Raw genomic sequence first — 14601 nt, 5'->3', positions numbered from 1 at the left:
TATTCATAATTAGTATATAGAGTGGTTTAGAAAAAGCATGTAGAACTGATCAGATTTCATTTGAAGAGTTAACCAAGAGTTGATAGAAAAAGACATCCATTTCAAAATCATGAACATCCTCTTCAAGACATACAAAAGTAAACGTCTTTGCATGTCAGGTGAAATGATATACAACGTTCCACACTTGGACACTGAACTATGGCCCTGTTGCGTTAAACTTGATAAGCAGTTTTCCAGAAGAACAGGCTACTTCCTTGACAAAAGACCAAAGTCAGGGAGACAAAGGAAGTTGTAGGGAAGAATGAGGCCAGAGAGAAGGAGATAAAAACAAAGATGAGAATTTAAAATTTGAGCACTGAAATATCTCGAGCCAACACAGGTCAGTGAGGAACAGGTTTGCTGCAACCCTCTGATCAAATCACAGTCCAAGTGATAAAAATAAACTTTGAGAAAGAAAAACCCAAAATTAACACAATGAAAATGTCTGTTAGATGCACTAATGGTTAAGTGCTTTAAAAAAATCAGAAACAGGCTTTTTGGAACAGGTCGAGGACCTGCAACCCGCACTCTAAAGCCTTCCCATCCAAGGATTTCTCTGAAAAGCCTTTCCACTGGTCATTCGAAATATTGAACAGTTGATATCTTACGTCTATTTATTATGATCTTCAACAGCATTGCAGACAGTCATAAAACTATAGGTTAAATAAAGTGTAAAAAGTACAGTAAAGGTGACACTCAATTAGTGAGTGAACAGTATGGCTGGATTTGTTCACAGTTAACTTGGGAAATTATTGAGGTATATTTGCTCACCTTCCGGGGGTTCAGTATCAGAATCCCCAAACACTTCATCTTGATAGCGGAAAATATCATTGTGGACATAAAACTTGTTTGCAACTGAACCCTGAGAAAAGAAACAAAGATGGGGCAACAAAGAAAGACAAATCACACCAATGAACATTAATCATTTTCTTCCCCCTTACAAAATCTTATAGTGTGGACTTCACTCTGTACCATGCCCAATGTTAGAACCACAGGTTTAATACTCGGGTAGTATTGTATAACTGGAAATAAAGAGTGGGTATGGAAAGGTGAAGTCAGTTTTGGGCAATTTTCCTCTTTGTTCTTACTCCCCACCCCTGTTCTCAAAAGCTAAGATCCCTTGATGGAATAGGATTCCACACGTACACAAGCTGTGATCCTGTTCTCACAAACTGTGCTGTCAAGTGCACTTTCAGCAGTTTGGCATGGGTCCTTGTGTTTTAAGAGTCATTAGGAAAAAAAATTCTAACCAGACAGTACAGGAGATTCAATTGCACCAAAATAATCAACCCAACCTTATCAAGTACTGGCATGCATTGTTCAGTTTTTATGAAAAGGAAATGGTGTTTGAAAAATGTAGAGTTATTTGAGGATGTAACAAGGAGGGAAACAATAGATATAAAGTATCTGGATTTCTAAAAGGCATTTCATAACGTACCACATAAAAGATTACCACACAAGATAAGAACTTGACGTTGGGGGTATGATATTAGCATGGATACAGGATTGGCTAACTAACAGGAAACAGAGTCAGGATAATCCGGTCATCTTCAGATTGGCAAAATGTGGAGTGTCACAAGGATCAGTGCTGGGGCCTCAACTATATACGATCTACATGAATGGATGAAGGGACTGACTGAATTAAAGCCAAATTTGCTGATGATATAAAGATAAGTAGGAAAGCAAATTTCGAGGACACAAAAGTCAGTAAAGGAATCTAGGTAGGTCAAGTGAGTGGACAAAAATTTGGTAGATGGAATATAATGTGAGAAAATGTGAATTTGACCACTTTGGCAAGAAGAGGGGAAAAGCAAGTTATTTAATTGGAGAGACAGCAGAATGCTGCAGGACAGAGGGATCTAAGTATCCTTGTACATGAATCCCAAGAAGTTAGCAAGTAATTAGGAAGGCAGGCCTTTATTGCAAGGTGGGAGAAGGAGTATAAAAGTAGGGAAATCTTGCTACAACTTTACAAGGCATTGGTGAGACTGCAACAAGAGTACTCTGCAATTTGGTCTCCTTATTCCATATCTGCACTGGAAGCAATTCAAGCTGATTCCTGGGATGAAGGGACTATCTTGTGAGAAAAGGTTGAGCAGGTTGGGCTTATATCAATGGAGTTTAAAAGAACAAAGGCAATCTTATTCAAACACAAAATTCCATGGGGGCTTGACAGGGTTGATGCTGAGTGTACATTTCTCCTCATGGTGTAATCTATAACGAGGGGGCTCAGTTTAAAAATAAAGGGTCCCCATTTAAGATGGAGATAAGGAAGAATTTCTTCTGAGGATCATTAATCTTTGGAATTCCCTTCAGAAAGAGCAGGGGAAGGCTGGGTCATTGAACATATTCAAAGCAGAGTTATAGGCAGATTTTTGATCTGCAAAGCCAAGGGTTTGGGGAGGTGGGGGGAGGACAGTGGCGGGGGTGGCAGCAAGAAAGCAGAATTAAAGCCACAACCAGATCAGCTTTGATATTATTGAATGACAGAGCAAGCTCAATATGCTGAATAGCCAACTCCTGGTTCCTATTTCTCATGAATAAATACATTTCCCAGATTCAAAGTCTTTCAACTCCAGGCATGATTTCATTATTTAAATCATGTGTTTATAGAAATATAATAAAACCAGGGCAAAAATTAAATAAGAAGCTTCAGTGAGTCACTATATCAATTTCAATCAGAAACTATCAGGGGTCTTACACTTAAAAAGGGGACAAGGTAAATGCATTACAGTATATATAGAACCAGCTCTCTTACCTCAGGAGCTAGAACAAAAGTCTGCATGAAGCGTCTCATGGGCTGTCTGTTGTTTGATAGCTCACCCATAACCTGTACTACCACTCCGTCGTTCAACGTGGCATGAGCATCTACATGTTTGATCTTCGTGTGGCAGTCACGGAACTGAAGAGACATAACCTTCTTGTGGATCTCCTATAAAGGAAAAAGACAAGCTAAAGTTTTCAGATTATGGGATCATAAAACTTCAAAATCCTATCACTATTTGCAAAACCGTCTTTTGGTTATTGTTTTAAACACGAAGACTATCCAGATGGAAATAACGCAGTCAATCCTTAAATTTAAGTTTCATATTTCGAATGGTGTATCCACATGCGGATTCCTTCACAAGCTATTGTCTTTCATATTGTTACAATTCCACCTCATTTAATTGCCAATATGAACTGGCTACCAAAATAGAAAATAGAAGGACCAGCCACATCTGAAATGTAACCTGTCTGTTCTCTATAGATGCTGACTGACCTACAGTATTTTTTTTTTTAAGAACAGCATTTTCTATTTCTGCTTTTAATTAGCAGCATATGCATTATTTGCTTTTCACTTGCTATCAATTAGGTGTTGTTTTAAGAGTTTATAGAGTTGATAGTTTGTGGGGAGGCAGCAGCATAGTGGTATTGTCACTGGACTAGAGACCTAGGGTAATGTTCTGGGTACCCTGGTTCAAATCTCACCATGGTAGTTGGTGGAATTTGAATTCAATAAAAACCTGGAATTAAAAATCTAATGATGACCACAAAACCATTGTTGTAAAAACCCACCTGGTTCACGAGTGCCCTTTAGGGAAAGGAATCTGCTGTCCTTGTCTAGTCTACATGTGACTCCAGACCCACAGCAATGTGGTTAACTCTTAAAATGCAAGTTGTATCAAACCACTAAGCAGTCTATAAGGAATTATGACACCAGACTGACCACTTGGCATTGGCTTAGGCACAGAAACAACAACAGCAAACTCAGCCCTGTCGAACTTGGGAACATCTGGAGGCCTGTGCCCAAATTGGGACGGTTGTCTCACAGACTAGTCAAGCAACATAAGGTAGAACTGTGTCATACTCTCAGAATCAGACCTTACAAATAATGTCCCAGACATTGATAGCACAGTTGGAAAGGAGTTGCCCTAGGAGTCCTCAACGTTGACTCTGGACCCCATGAAGTTTCATAGAATCAGGTCAAAGAAAGGAAAGGAAACCTCCTGCTGATTACCATATACCGTGCTCCCCACCAACTGATGAGTCACTACTCCTTCATGTCACTTGGAGGAAGCGCAGAAGGTGGCAAAGATGCAAAATGTACTCATGGTGGGGGGGTTTGAACGTCCACCAAGAGTGCCTTGGTAACACCACAACTGACTGACCTGGCCAAGTCCTAAAGGACACAGCTGCTGGACTGAGTCTGCAGCAGGAGGTGAGGGAACCAACAAGACAGAAAAATCTACTTGACCTTGCCCCTCCCAATTTACCTGTCCCAGATGTATCTGTCCATGACAGTATTAGGAGTGACCAACGCATAGTCATTGTGGAGATGAAGTCCCGTCTTCACACTGAAGATATCCTCCATCGTGTTGTGTGGCACTACCACTGTGCTAGATGGAAAAGACTTCGAACGGACTTAGCAACTGAAAACTGGACATCCATGAGGTGCTGTGGGCCATCAACAGCAGCAAAATTGTATTCAATCACAATCCGTAACTTCATAGCCCAGCACATCCCCAACTCCAGCATTATCATTAAGCTGGAGTCAACCCTGGTTCAATGAGTGCAGGAGGGTATGCCAGCAGCAGTACAAGGCATACCTTAAAATGAGGTGTCAACCTTAAGTGACAACACAGATTACTTACATGCTAACCAGCAGAAGCAGCATACAATAGAGCTAAGCGATCCCACAACCAGCAAATCAGATCAAAGAAGCTTTGCAGTCCTGCCACACGCAGTAGTGAACAGTGATGGATAATCAAACCAGAGAAAGATGCTGCACATTGCTGGATATTCCCCAGCCTCAATAATGGAGAAGCGCAGCACATCAGTGCAGAAGATAAGCCTAAAGCATTTGCAACCAACTTCAGCCAGAGGTGCCCAGCATCACAGATGTCAGTCTTCAGCCAATTCGATTCACTCCTTGTAATATAAAGAAACAGCTGAAAGCACTGGTTGCTGAAAAGGCATTGGGGCCTGACAACATTCTGGCAATAATACTGAAGACCTGTGCTCCAGAACTAGCCACACACCTAGCCAAATCTGTCAACTATCTTGCAAGGTGGAAAATTTCCCAGCTATGTCCTGTCCACAAAAAGCAGGACAAATCCAACTCAACCAATTAACACCCCATCAGTCTATTTTCAATCACCAAGAAACTGATGAAAAGGGATGTCGACAGTGCTATCAAGTGGCACTTACTCGGCAATAATCTGCTCACTGATGCTCAGTTTGGATTCCGTCATGGTCAGCTCCTGACCTCATTGCAGCCTTGGTCCAAACATGGACAAAAGAGCTGAATTCAAGTGGTGAGGTGAGGGCGCCTGCCCTTGACATCCAAGACAGCATTTGACCGAGTGTGGTGCCAAGGAACCCCAGCAAAACTGGAGGCAATGGGATTCAGGAGGAAAACTCCCCACAAGTTGCAGTATACCTAGCACAAAGAAAGTCAGTTGTGGTTGGTTGAAGGTCAGTCACCTCAGCTCCAGGACATCACTGCAGGAGTCCCTCAGTGTAGTGTCCGTGGCTCAACCATCTCCAGCTGCTTTCTCAATTTTCTTCCCTCCATAAGGTCAGAAGCGGGGATGTTCACTGATGATTGCACGACGTTCAGCACCATTTATGACTCCTCAGATATTGAAGCAGTCCATGTCCAAATGCAGCAAGACCAGGACAATATTCAGGCTTGGTCTGATAAGTGGCATGTAACATTCACGCCACACAAATGGCAGGTAATGACCATCTCCAACATGAACAAATTTAACCCTCTCCCCATGACATTCAATGGCATTACCATTGCTAAATCCCCACCCCCCCACTATGAGCATCCTGGGTGTTACCATTGACCAGACACTGAACTGGCTCAGCCAAAGAAATCCTGTGCCTACAAGAGCAGGTCAGAGGCTAGAAATTGTGCAGGTAGTAACTCACCTCCTGACTCCCCAAAGCCTGTTCACCATCTACAAGGCTCAAGCCAGAGTGTGATGCGATACTCTCCACTTGTCTGGACGAATGCAACTCCAACATCACAAGAAGCTTGTTACCATTCAGGCCAAAGCAGCTCCTTCATTGGGACCACATCCACGACCTTAAACATTCACTCTTTCCATCACTGATGCACACTGACAGCAGTATGTACTATCTAGGAGGTGAAACTCACCAAGGCTCCTTTGACAAAACCTTCCAAGCCCACGATCTTTACAACCGCAAAGGAGAAGGGCTGCAGATGCATGGGAATACTACCAAGTTGCCCTCCAAGACGCACACCACCCTGACTTGGAACTACATTGACATTCCTTCACTGTCACTGGGTCAAAATCCTGGACCTCCCTTCCTAGCAGCAGTGGGCATTCATTCAACATTGAATGCAGCGGTTCAAGAAGGCAGCTCACAACTATATTCTCAAGGGCAATTACAAGTGGGCAATAAATGCTGCCCTAGCCAGCGAGGCCCACATTCCATGAACGAATAAATGGGTTGACATGCATATAAGAATCAGTGCTTGTGTCTCAGCTATTTATACTCTGATCAATGGCTTAGATGACAGGCCCGAGTTTAATGTTTTCACGTTTGCCAATGATACAAAATTAAGAGGGAACATATGTTGTGAAGAGTGCATTAAAAGGTTGCAAAAGGATAGACAGGTAAAGTGAGCAGGCAATAATGCAGCAGATGGAATATAAATAAAACTTTGAGAGTAGGAACTTATCTACTTTTGAGGGAAAAATAGAAAAGCAGATTTTTTTTGGATGCAAAACTGGGAAATATTGATATTCGAAGAGGTCTGAATGTCTTTGTTCATGAATCACAGAAGGGTGTCATGCTGGTACAGCAGGTAATCAGGAAACTGCCTTTTGTTGTAAAGGGATTGAAGCACAAGAGAAAGAAGTCTTACTGAAGCTGTATAGGGTCTTGGTAAGATCACACCTTTAATGCTGTGTATAGTTTTGGTCTCCTCAACCAAGAAAGGTTATACTTGCTTCAGTTCACTAAACAGAGTCCTGGTAGGAGGGAATCTCATTGAAACAGAATTCTTAAGGTGCTTGAAAGGCTAGATGCCAGGAGCTTGTTTCCTTGGTCAGGGAGTCTCAAATTAGGGTCACAGTCACAGAACAAGGGGTTTGCCATTTTGAACTGAGATGAGGAGAAATTTCATCACTCAAAAGATTGGGGATCTTTGGGATTCTTGGCTGTAGAGAGTTGTGGATGTTGTCATTAAGTATATTCAAGTCAGATATCAATACATTTATAAACATTCAGGGAATCAATGAGTATGGCAATAATATAGGAAGGAATAGCTGAGATAGATGAGCCCTGGTGTTATTGAATGGAGGAGCAAGCTCAAAGAGCCAAATGGCCTATTTCTCTTTATAATCTCATTCTGGGATCTTGGTTCTAAATATCTACAATTATCCAAATTAAAAAGTGAGCACTATCAAGTTGTTCCACAAAGGAGGGAGAGGAGCAAATGTATCATTTTGTTCTTAAGGATTGTTTCTACAATACTTTCCAGCAGTAAGTGAATTGCAAGAAATCACTTCCAAATTTGTGCTTCGTAGCTTGGGTGCCACTAACTCAAGTTTCTACATCTGTACTTAAATAAAGAGTTTAATCAGCATTTTAAGTAAAAAACAGAAAATACTGGTAAAACTCAGCAGATCTGGTAGCATCTGTGGACAGAGAAACAGAGTTAACATTTGAGCATTTTAATGTGGGACCCTGATGAATAATCTCATCAGTTTTAATTAGAATTAGATACAGAATTAGAATCTACATGTGGCCTTAACACTGCCTCTTGTTAATATCAGTCAGTCTTAAGGAGCTCAGTGGGAATTTTTATTACTGAATCCATTCCTACTGCCAAAGGTAAATAACAAAGTAAGTTGGGAGAATTGGCGAGCAAAATGTATCAACTGGTAAATTAGTATAAGTTTTCAAACAGGAATGATTAGATCAAAAAATCTTACTGCTAACTAGAAAATGTATAATTACCTAAAGAAATAGCAAGACAATTGGAACAAGCTCTCTTAAGCAGTCAATTAGGTAATGGAATATTAAAGTCTAGGCTATACACGCCTACATACATAAGTAATCCAGTAACAGAACCTCAAAGCAAATCTGGAGATCGCTCAGTCTACCAAGACATTTATAGCATTGAATCCGAAGTGCCACAATGACAAGTCTTATTTCAGGTAGCAGAGCTCAAATTGCAAACTCCCCCTCTATAGTAACAGTGCCTAGTGCACTCTGGTTTTAATCTAAAGCTACAGCAAGCAGCTGCAAATCTCACACATAGCTGGGCTTATTGGATGCTTTCACACGCAACTTTATACATCTGTAAATGTACGAGAAAGAATATTACCGCTTGTCCGTACACTGCCTCTGCTGGATCTCCATTTGAAGTCAAACCACCATGAACATATGAAGAATTCTTTCCATAAAACCTACAACACAAAACATTTTTTTTTGAAAGTGGAACATCCCCATCATTGTATACAAGAGGGAAAGTGCACATCACCATGAACGGACAAGTCTGCTATGAAAGGATACAAATTTTAAAACAATGTTGAAAAACAGTCAAATACAAGAAATGTGCCTCAAATTTGAATTAATATTTTAGCTTTTGATTTTAAAAACATATGCAGTCTGAAAGACATGTATGGATTCAGGAAGGTAGGGAAGAACTTCAGTTCTGTGCAAAAAAAAAAATTCTATCCATGAAGCTTCCCACATAATCATCTCATGGATAGTTTTTGAGTAACAGAATTTTAGATCCATTGAATGGAAGCTTCAACATCCATTATGAAAAAACTCTTACACCCTTTGTTAATAACCAAGTTCACAAAACATTACTGATACATTAAAATTGAAGAATTTCCTAATGCAGTTAATGTCAAATAAAAACAGCAAATGACAAATTGATCATAGCTCAAATGAAGATGGATAACAAATGCAATTGTTGGCTTTCGAATTATGACAACTTGCAATGAAAGTGAAGAGTGGTGGAAGCAAAGTCAATAGTAACTTTCTAAAGGGAATTGAATATATATTTGAAAAGGGAAAATAATTACAGGTCAATGGGAAATAGCAGTTGACTGCGACTGATTGGACACCTCCCATTCAAAAGAGCTGGCATAATGGGCTGAATGGCCTGCTCCTGTGCTGTATGTCTATGATTAGTCATCTTTTTTACTCGAGTAAAAGCACTATTTTCACTCACCAGCAATTCCTAACTGTAATGGATTACACCATCTGCAGGTAGGCTGGCAGCAGCACATTTTAGAACTAGTTTAGAGTCCCAATGAATTGATGAGTTAACAGAAACTATGTTATATAAAATATTAAAACTAAAAAATTACAAAGTGTTATTTACAGAACTGCAGACACACCAAAAACATGCAGTGGGAAAGAACACCCCACTCAAAACAGCAGGGTACTAGCGTACAAGGAAATAGCCTGTCCCAGAAGAACACACATTTTCTTCAAATTCATAGCTCAAGGGGCAACATTTCAGTAAGAAATTAGTTTGTATTTCTTCCAAACTGAAGTTTGCAAAATATCATGTATGATATGAGCATGTTGTAAGGAAAATTCATATCAATGTTTTTATTAGAGTGCCAGTTACACAGATCCAATTAAATAACTCATCTAGTCTATAATAAATAACATTTTTAAGTCCCATGGGCCTTTGTGAAATATAATTTTATTAACTTGCTACCTCCTGAGCCAGTAAGCATTTTCCTTAAAAGTTCTAATTAATTCTGCAAGGGCCTGACAGATTAGTAGAATATATGTTATCGACCTAGAAGAAGGTACTGAGCTGAAATGCAGATACTAGAATATACTGTAATTTAAATCTAGGTTTCAGAATGCAATTGGCATGGCCAAAATGAACCAGTATTAGCTACAGTTACTGACACTCTGGGCTGACAGAAACAGATCAAACAGGCTGTCTCATTTAGCATGAAACTGGTCACGCACTTTCACTTCTTTTTCTTGCTATAATTTCCACACCTGAATGACCTACAATCACTTTCCCAGGATTTAGCTGACTCGGTCACAAACGTGCCCTTGTTTTCCTTTAGCACAGAAAAGCACATGTTTGCAAAAAGTGCCAACTTACCTGTGTAAATAGTCAGGGGCCTGGTTCAGCAGCGTGTAATACTGCCTCACAAATTCCCGCCCTACAAGCAGGGGACTTGGCTTCTCCATCACCATCTCTTTGGTCAACTGAGAATTGCTACAAAAAGAATTTAGAAAATAATCAGGGATTACTTGATAGGGTTATATAAACTAACCTGCTCAACTAATATTAGTTCAAAAGGATCGTGCTGAAAACATAAAGCTACTTATTCAGTGAGAATTCACAAATGTAACTCAGACAGGCATAAGGATTGTAAAAACTGTTGCAATGGACTCTTATCCAGGATTGGATAGAGTGAAGGGGACTTCCTTCTGCACTTGACTATGGAAGCGCTAACCCACCCCAAGTACTCCAGCTCTATTATCCATTACCTGGATAAACAGTTATAAAAAGTCAACACATTTTTGAAGGCAGGGACTAGGTGCTCACTAATCTTGGCATAGATTTAATTCCAGCCTATATGAACAGAATGGCAGTTTTAAAATTCCTATGCAAAATAAGATTGGGAAGTTTCAGCCCAGCTTCAAGCAGACACAGATCCATAATACAAAACTTAGGAAAATGGCAATCTCATCTAAAGTCATCCCAGGATAAAGCTGAAAATAGAAAGCTGTCTAAATGCTTCAATAGTGGGTTCACCTGAGATTGAAGATAACAGGGAATGTACCTCCCTGTACAACAATTGAGAATAATCCACAAAATAACTTAATTTCACCCACAGCAGCAGGCAACACCAATTATAATCCCCATAATGCCACTGAACTAACATTTGGAACAGGACTCTAGGGACAATAAATAGAAGGTAGCCACTAATAAATCCAAGAAGGAATTTAGTAAATAGAAGGTAGTCACTAAGAAATCCAAGAAGGAATTTAGAAGTAATTTCTTTTCCCAGACAGTGATTAGAACTGGAACATTCCACCACATAAAGTAATTGTGACAAATAACAGATGCATTTAAGAGAAAGTCAGATAAGTATATAGAGAAAGGAATACAAAGTTATATATACTGATACTGTTAGACAGAGGAGTTGGAGGCTGCTTGGGTAGAACATAAACAGTAACATGGACCAGTAGGGCTGAAGGGCCTGCTTCCATTTTGTAAATTCTATGCAACCTGTTTTGAAATTCAATACTATGTCTTCTCTTCTTAAGTTAGAAAACATCAACTTTTCTGCCCGACAATAATTTTTGAATTCATTATATCTGACGAATTATGCAGTTGAATCACATGATGTGATCACATCTCCTCTACGCCAAAATGTTAATGAAAGTATAGGACAATAGGCTAGGCAGTATAAAAACAATGAAAATACATCTATTAGTTTATTACACTAATCACATAATGCACCTGTATTCCACCATAGAGCACTTTACTAGAAAGTTGTTACATCTAAGTCAGTCTTGCCTTCAGGTCACTGGAGTAATTAATGCCATGGTGAGCCCATTAGGATTGTATGTTACATTACAACAGTGTGTGGAAGGTGGATCGGACTGTACAGTACGTGGGCAGAAGGCAGTTGCAGCTCACTAAACCCGCCCAATTTCAAAAAAGGCTGCACCTGTAAGGTAACAGCGTTGAACATGCATCATTTTCCTCACCCTAGTTTGCACAATTTTTAGGTTTGCCTCTTTAATATTAGCGTTATTCATTTCATGATGTCTGTACCTTTAAATCAGTTAACTTAAGATTACTTTTGAACTTTCCCTGATATTCTCTAAGCTCATTTGCTTTTTGTTAGAACAAAGAATCACTCATCAGGGTATTCAGTAGCTAGAGAAATATTTACTTACTTTTATAATAAAACAAACTGTACGAACAGACCTGGAAAATCATTGCTCTGAAAAATACTACTCAGAAGGAAACATAAAACACCAAGTCACTGCCTGAAAGGGTGGTAGAGGCAGAAACCCTCATAACATTTAAGAAGTATTTGGATGTGCTTTTGCAGTGCCATGGCATACAATGCTATGGGCCAAGTGCTGGAAAATGGGATTAGAATGGTTTTGTTTGACGGGCACAGATTCCATGGGCTGAAGGGCCTTTTTCTGTGCTGTAGACCTCTGTGGCTCTTTGAAATTGGCACTGCTGTATTGCCAAGAAATGTTGAAACTTTCTATTATGGACTTTCAATAGTGAGAAATAAATGCAGTTATGTGGTTCTATTAGAAACACTTCTAACCAGTGTTCAAAGCCCCGCAGCACGTTGATTTCCTTCTGTTTCCCCCATTTCCTAGATTATCATGACAGACAGGAACAGGTCTTCTCAGTCTCTAATTTCATCCTGGACAATTCTGCAGTCACTAAAGGACTTCTGGAGAGTCCATTTCCAACGTTTGCTTGAAAAGTCAATCAAACATTGAAACTGCAACTCTCACACAACCAAATAATTAATTTACAAGGGAATGCCCTATACAGGATTTACATTTTGAGGAGCTTCACCACTTGAACCCGCCACCCAAAGAAATGAAAGACTCCAAGAGATTTGGCCATTTTTGCAAAGGAGTAACAATAAGATTTTTTAAAACGCTGAACAACAGGACCAGGCATTGTTCTCGCTCTTTCCAATTTGATCTGCAGGATTCATTCGCACAACTCGTAAGAGAAGCATGTTGAAGTCGAAGATTCCTGTTCCCCTGAAATAATCATCTGTGATCGGGAGGGGAATCGAGTCCACAGGAGACGGGGAACAGGAGGGAGAGAGAGATTGCCAGGCCCCCTCAACACCCTCTCCGCCCTGCCACATGTGGGCAGTTGATAAGGTGATCCCATTCTGAGTGCTGGGCGGCGATACCAGGCTCAGTGCGGCAAGAGGTAAAGCCGAGGCCGAACACGTGGGGGTGAAGCCAGGCCGCGGGGCCCATGGGGAGGGAAAGGGAGTGTGAAGCCGGGCCGCGGGGTGGAGGGGAAGCCAGGTCGATGGGGGGGGAGGGGGGTGAAGCCAGGCCGATTGGGGGGAGGGGGGGGGGTGAAGCCAGGCCGATTGGGGGGGGGGGGGGGGGGTGAAGCGAGGCCGATTGGGGGGAGGGGGAGGGGGAGGGGGGGTGAAGCCAGGCCGATTGGGGGGAGGGGGTGGTGAAGCCAGGCCGATTGGGGGGAGGGGGTGGTGAAGCCAGGCCGATTGGGGGGGGGGGGGGTGAAGCCAGGCCGATTGGGGGGGGGGGGGGGTGAAGCCAGGCCGATTGGGGGGAGGGGGGGGTGAAGCCAGGCCGATTGGGGGGAGGGGGTGGTGAAGCCAGGCCGATTGGGGGGAGGGGGTGGTGAAGCCAGGCCGATTGGGGGGAGGGGGTGGTGAAGCCAGGCCGATTGGGGGGGGGGGGGTGGTGAAGCCAGGCCGATTGGGGGGAGGGGGTGGTGAAGCCAGGCCGATTGGGGGGAGGGGGTGGTGAAGCCAGGCCGATTGGGGGGAGGGGGTGGTGAAGCCAGGCCGATTGGGGGGAGGGGGGGTGAAGCCAGGCCGCGGGATCCGTTGGGGGGGGGGAAGAGGGGAGGGTTCCGATGCCGGCTCCGCTGCGGGAATCGGGCCCCGGGTGTTAACCACGTGCGACCTGGATGCCCAACTCGGATGGAATGTGAAGCGGAGGCCGCCCTCCGACGAGGACTGGGACGAAGAGGGAGGGAGGAGGGGGTGAGCGGCTCAAGGGTCGCGCCGAGGTCCCTGCGCCATTACCCACTACCCGAGACAGGAACAAAGGCCGGAACCCTACCCTCTACCGCCCCCCCCCCCCCCCCAACCTCCCGTCCCTCACCGACTCTGTCCCGGCGGAAAGGCCGTGACAAGCTTGGATTCAGCACCTCAACCCTACCGAACCAAACCCACATACCACACTCGCTCGGCCAAGCCATGCAGCCGGGGGAATGGCCGCTCCCCTCAGGGCCGCGGTTCCCGCCGCGGGCTCTGTGTAAAATGGCGGCGGCGGCCTTCCCTCCCTCCCCCGGCTCCCGGTCCCCGAGCCTCACAGGAGCCACTCACTCACTCACCGCAAGAATCCGGGGAGAGGAAGGAAGGAAAGACCGAGCGAGAACTTTCGAGCGTGCAGGGAGGGTGAACCCTCTGCTTTCTCAATCCGCGCACTGAAATAAGTTGGGGATTTTTTTCTTGGCCCTTTTTTTTCAAAAAAAATAAAACACCCGCACCGCCGAGGAGAGTGCCGGCTCGATCGCACACTAACCTGCTGGCAGAAAAGGCGGCCTGATTGACGGCCCCCGCACTCAATGGCGGGTCGGCCTGCGCAGCGGGGGCGTGGGCTCTCGCGGTGGTAAGCTAATGGGAAGCGAGAGGGGCGGGGGCTCAGCCAGCAGGTTAGATCGACCGGCGAAGGCTGCAGGAGCTGCGGGGGGAGACCCCGTAGAGGGGGAGGACCACTCTCCCCGGGTAGCCAATCATATTCGGAATCAACTTTGACTGACAGATTAGGGGGCGGGCTCTGTCT

General features: G+C 43.2%; 1 protein-coding gene across 6 annotated transcripts in view; it reads right to left on the bottom strand.

Moving 5' to 3' along the window:
- Positions 1-14385, bottom strand: part of g3bp1 (GTPase activating protein (SH3 domain) binding protein 1) — a 36156-nt gene extending 21771 nt beyond the window's left edge. For 4 of the 6 annotated variants that reach the window (XM_041193200.1, XM_041193203.1, XM_041193204.1 and 1 more), the window contains exons 1-5: positions 14150-14334; positions 10148-10264; positions 8387-8468; positions 2798-2971; positions 811-901 (exon numbers count right to left, since the gene is read on the bottom strand). In XM_041193200.1, the coding sequence (XP_041049134.1) occupies positions 811-901; positions 2798-2971; positions 8387-8468; positions 10148-10242 (442 nt within the window). In that variant the 5' untranslated portion in view covers positions 10243-10264; positions 14150-14334. The other 2 variants (XM_041193201.1, XM_041193202.1) reach the window with 2 other exon arrangements.
- Between the last annotated feature and the right edge of the window lie 216 nt (positions 14386-14601).

This window comes from Carcharodon carcharias, chromosome 8, assembly GCF_017639515.1.
Source record: "Carcharodon carcharias isolate sCarCar2 chromosome 8, sCarCar2.pri, whole genome shotgun sequence".
In the NCBI taxonomy this organism is placed as follows: domain Eukaryota; kingdom Metazoa; phylum Chordata; class Chondrichthyes; order Lamniformes; family Lamnidae; genus Carcharodon; species Carcharodon carcharias.
This window is presented reverse-complemented; position numbering and strand designations above follow the sequence as displayed.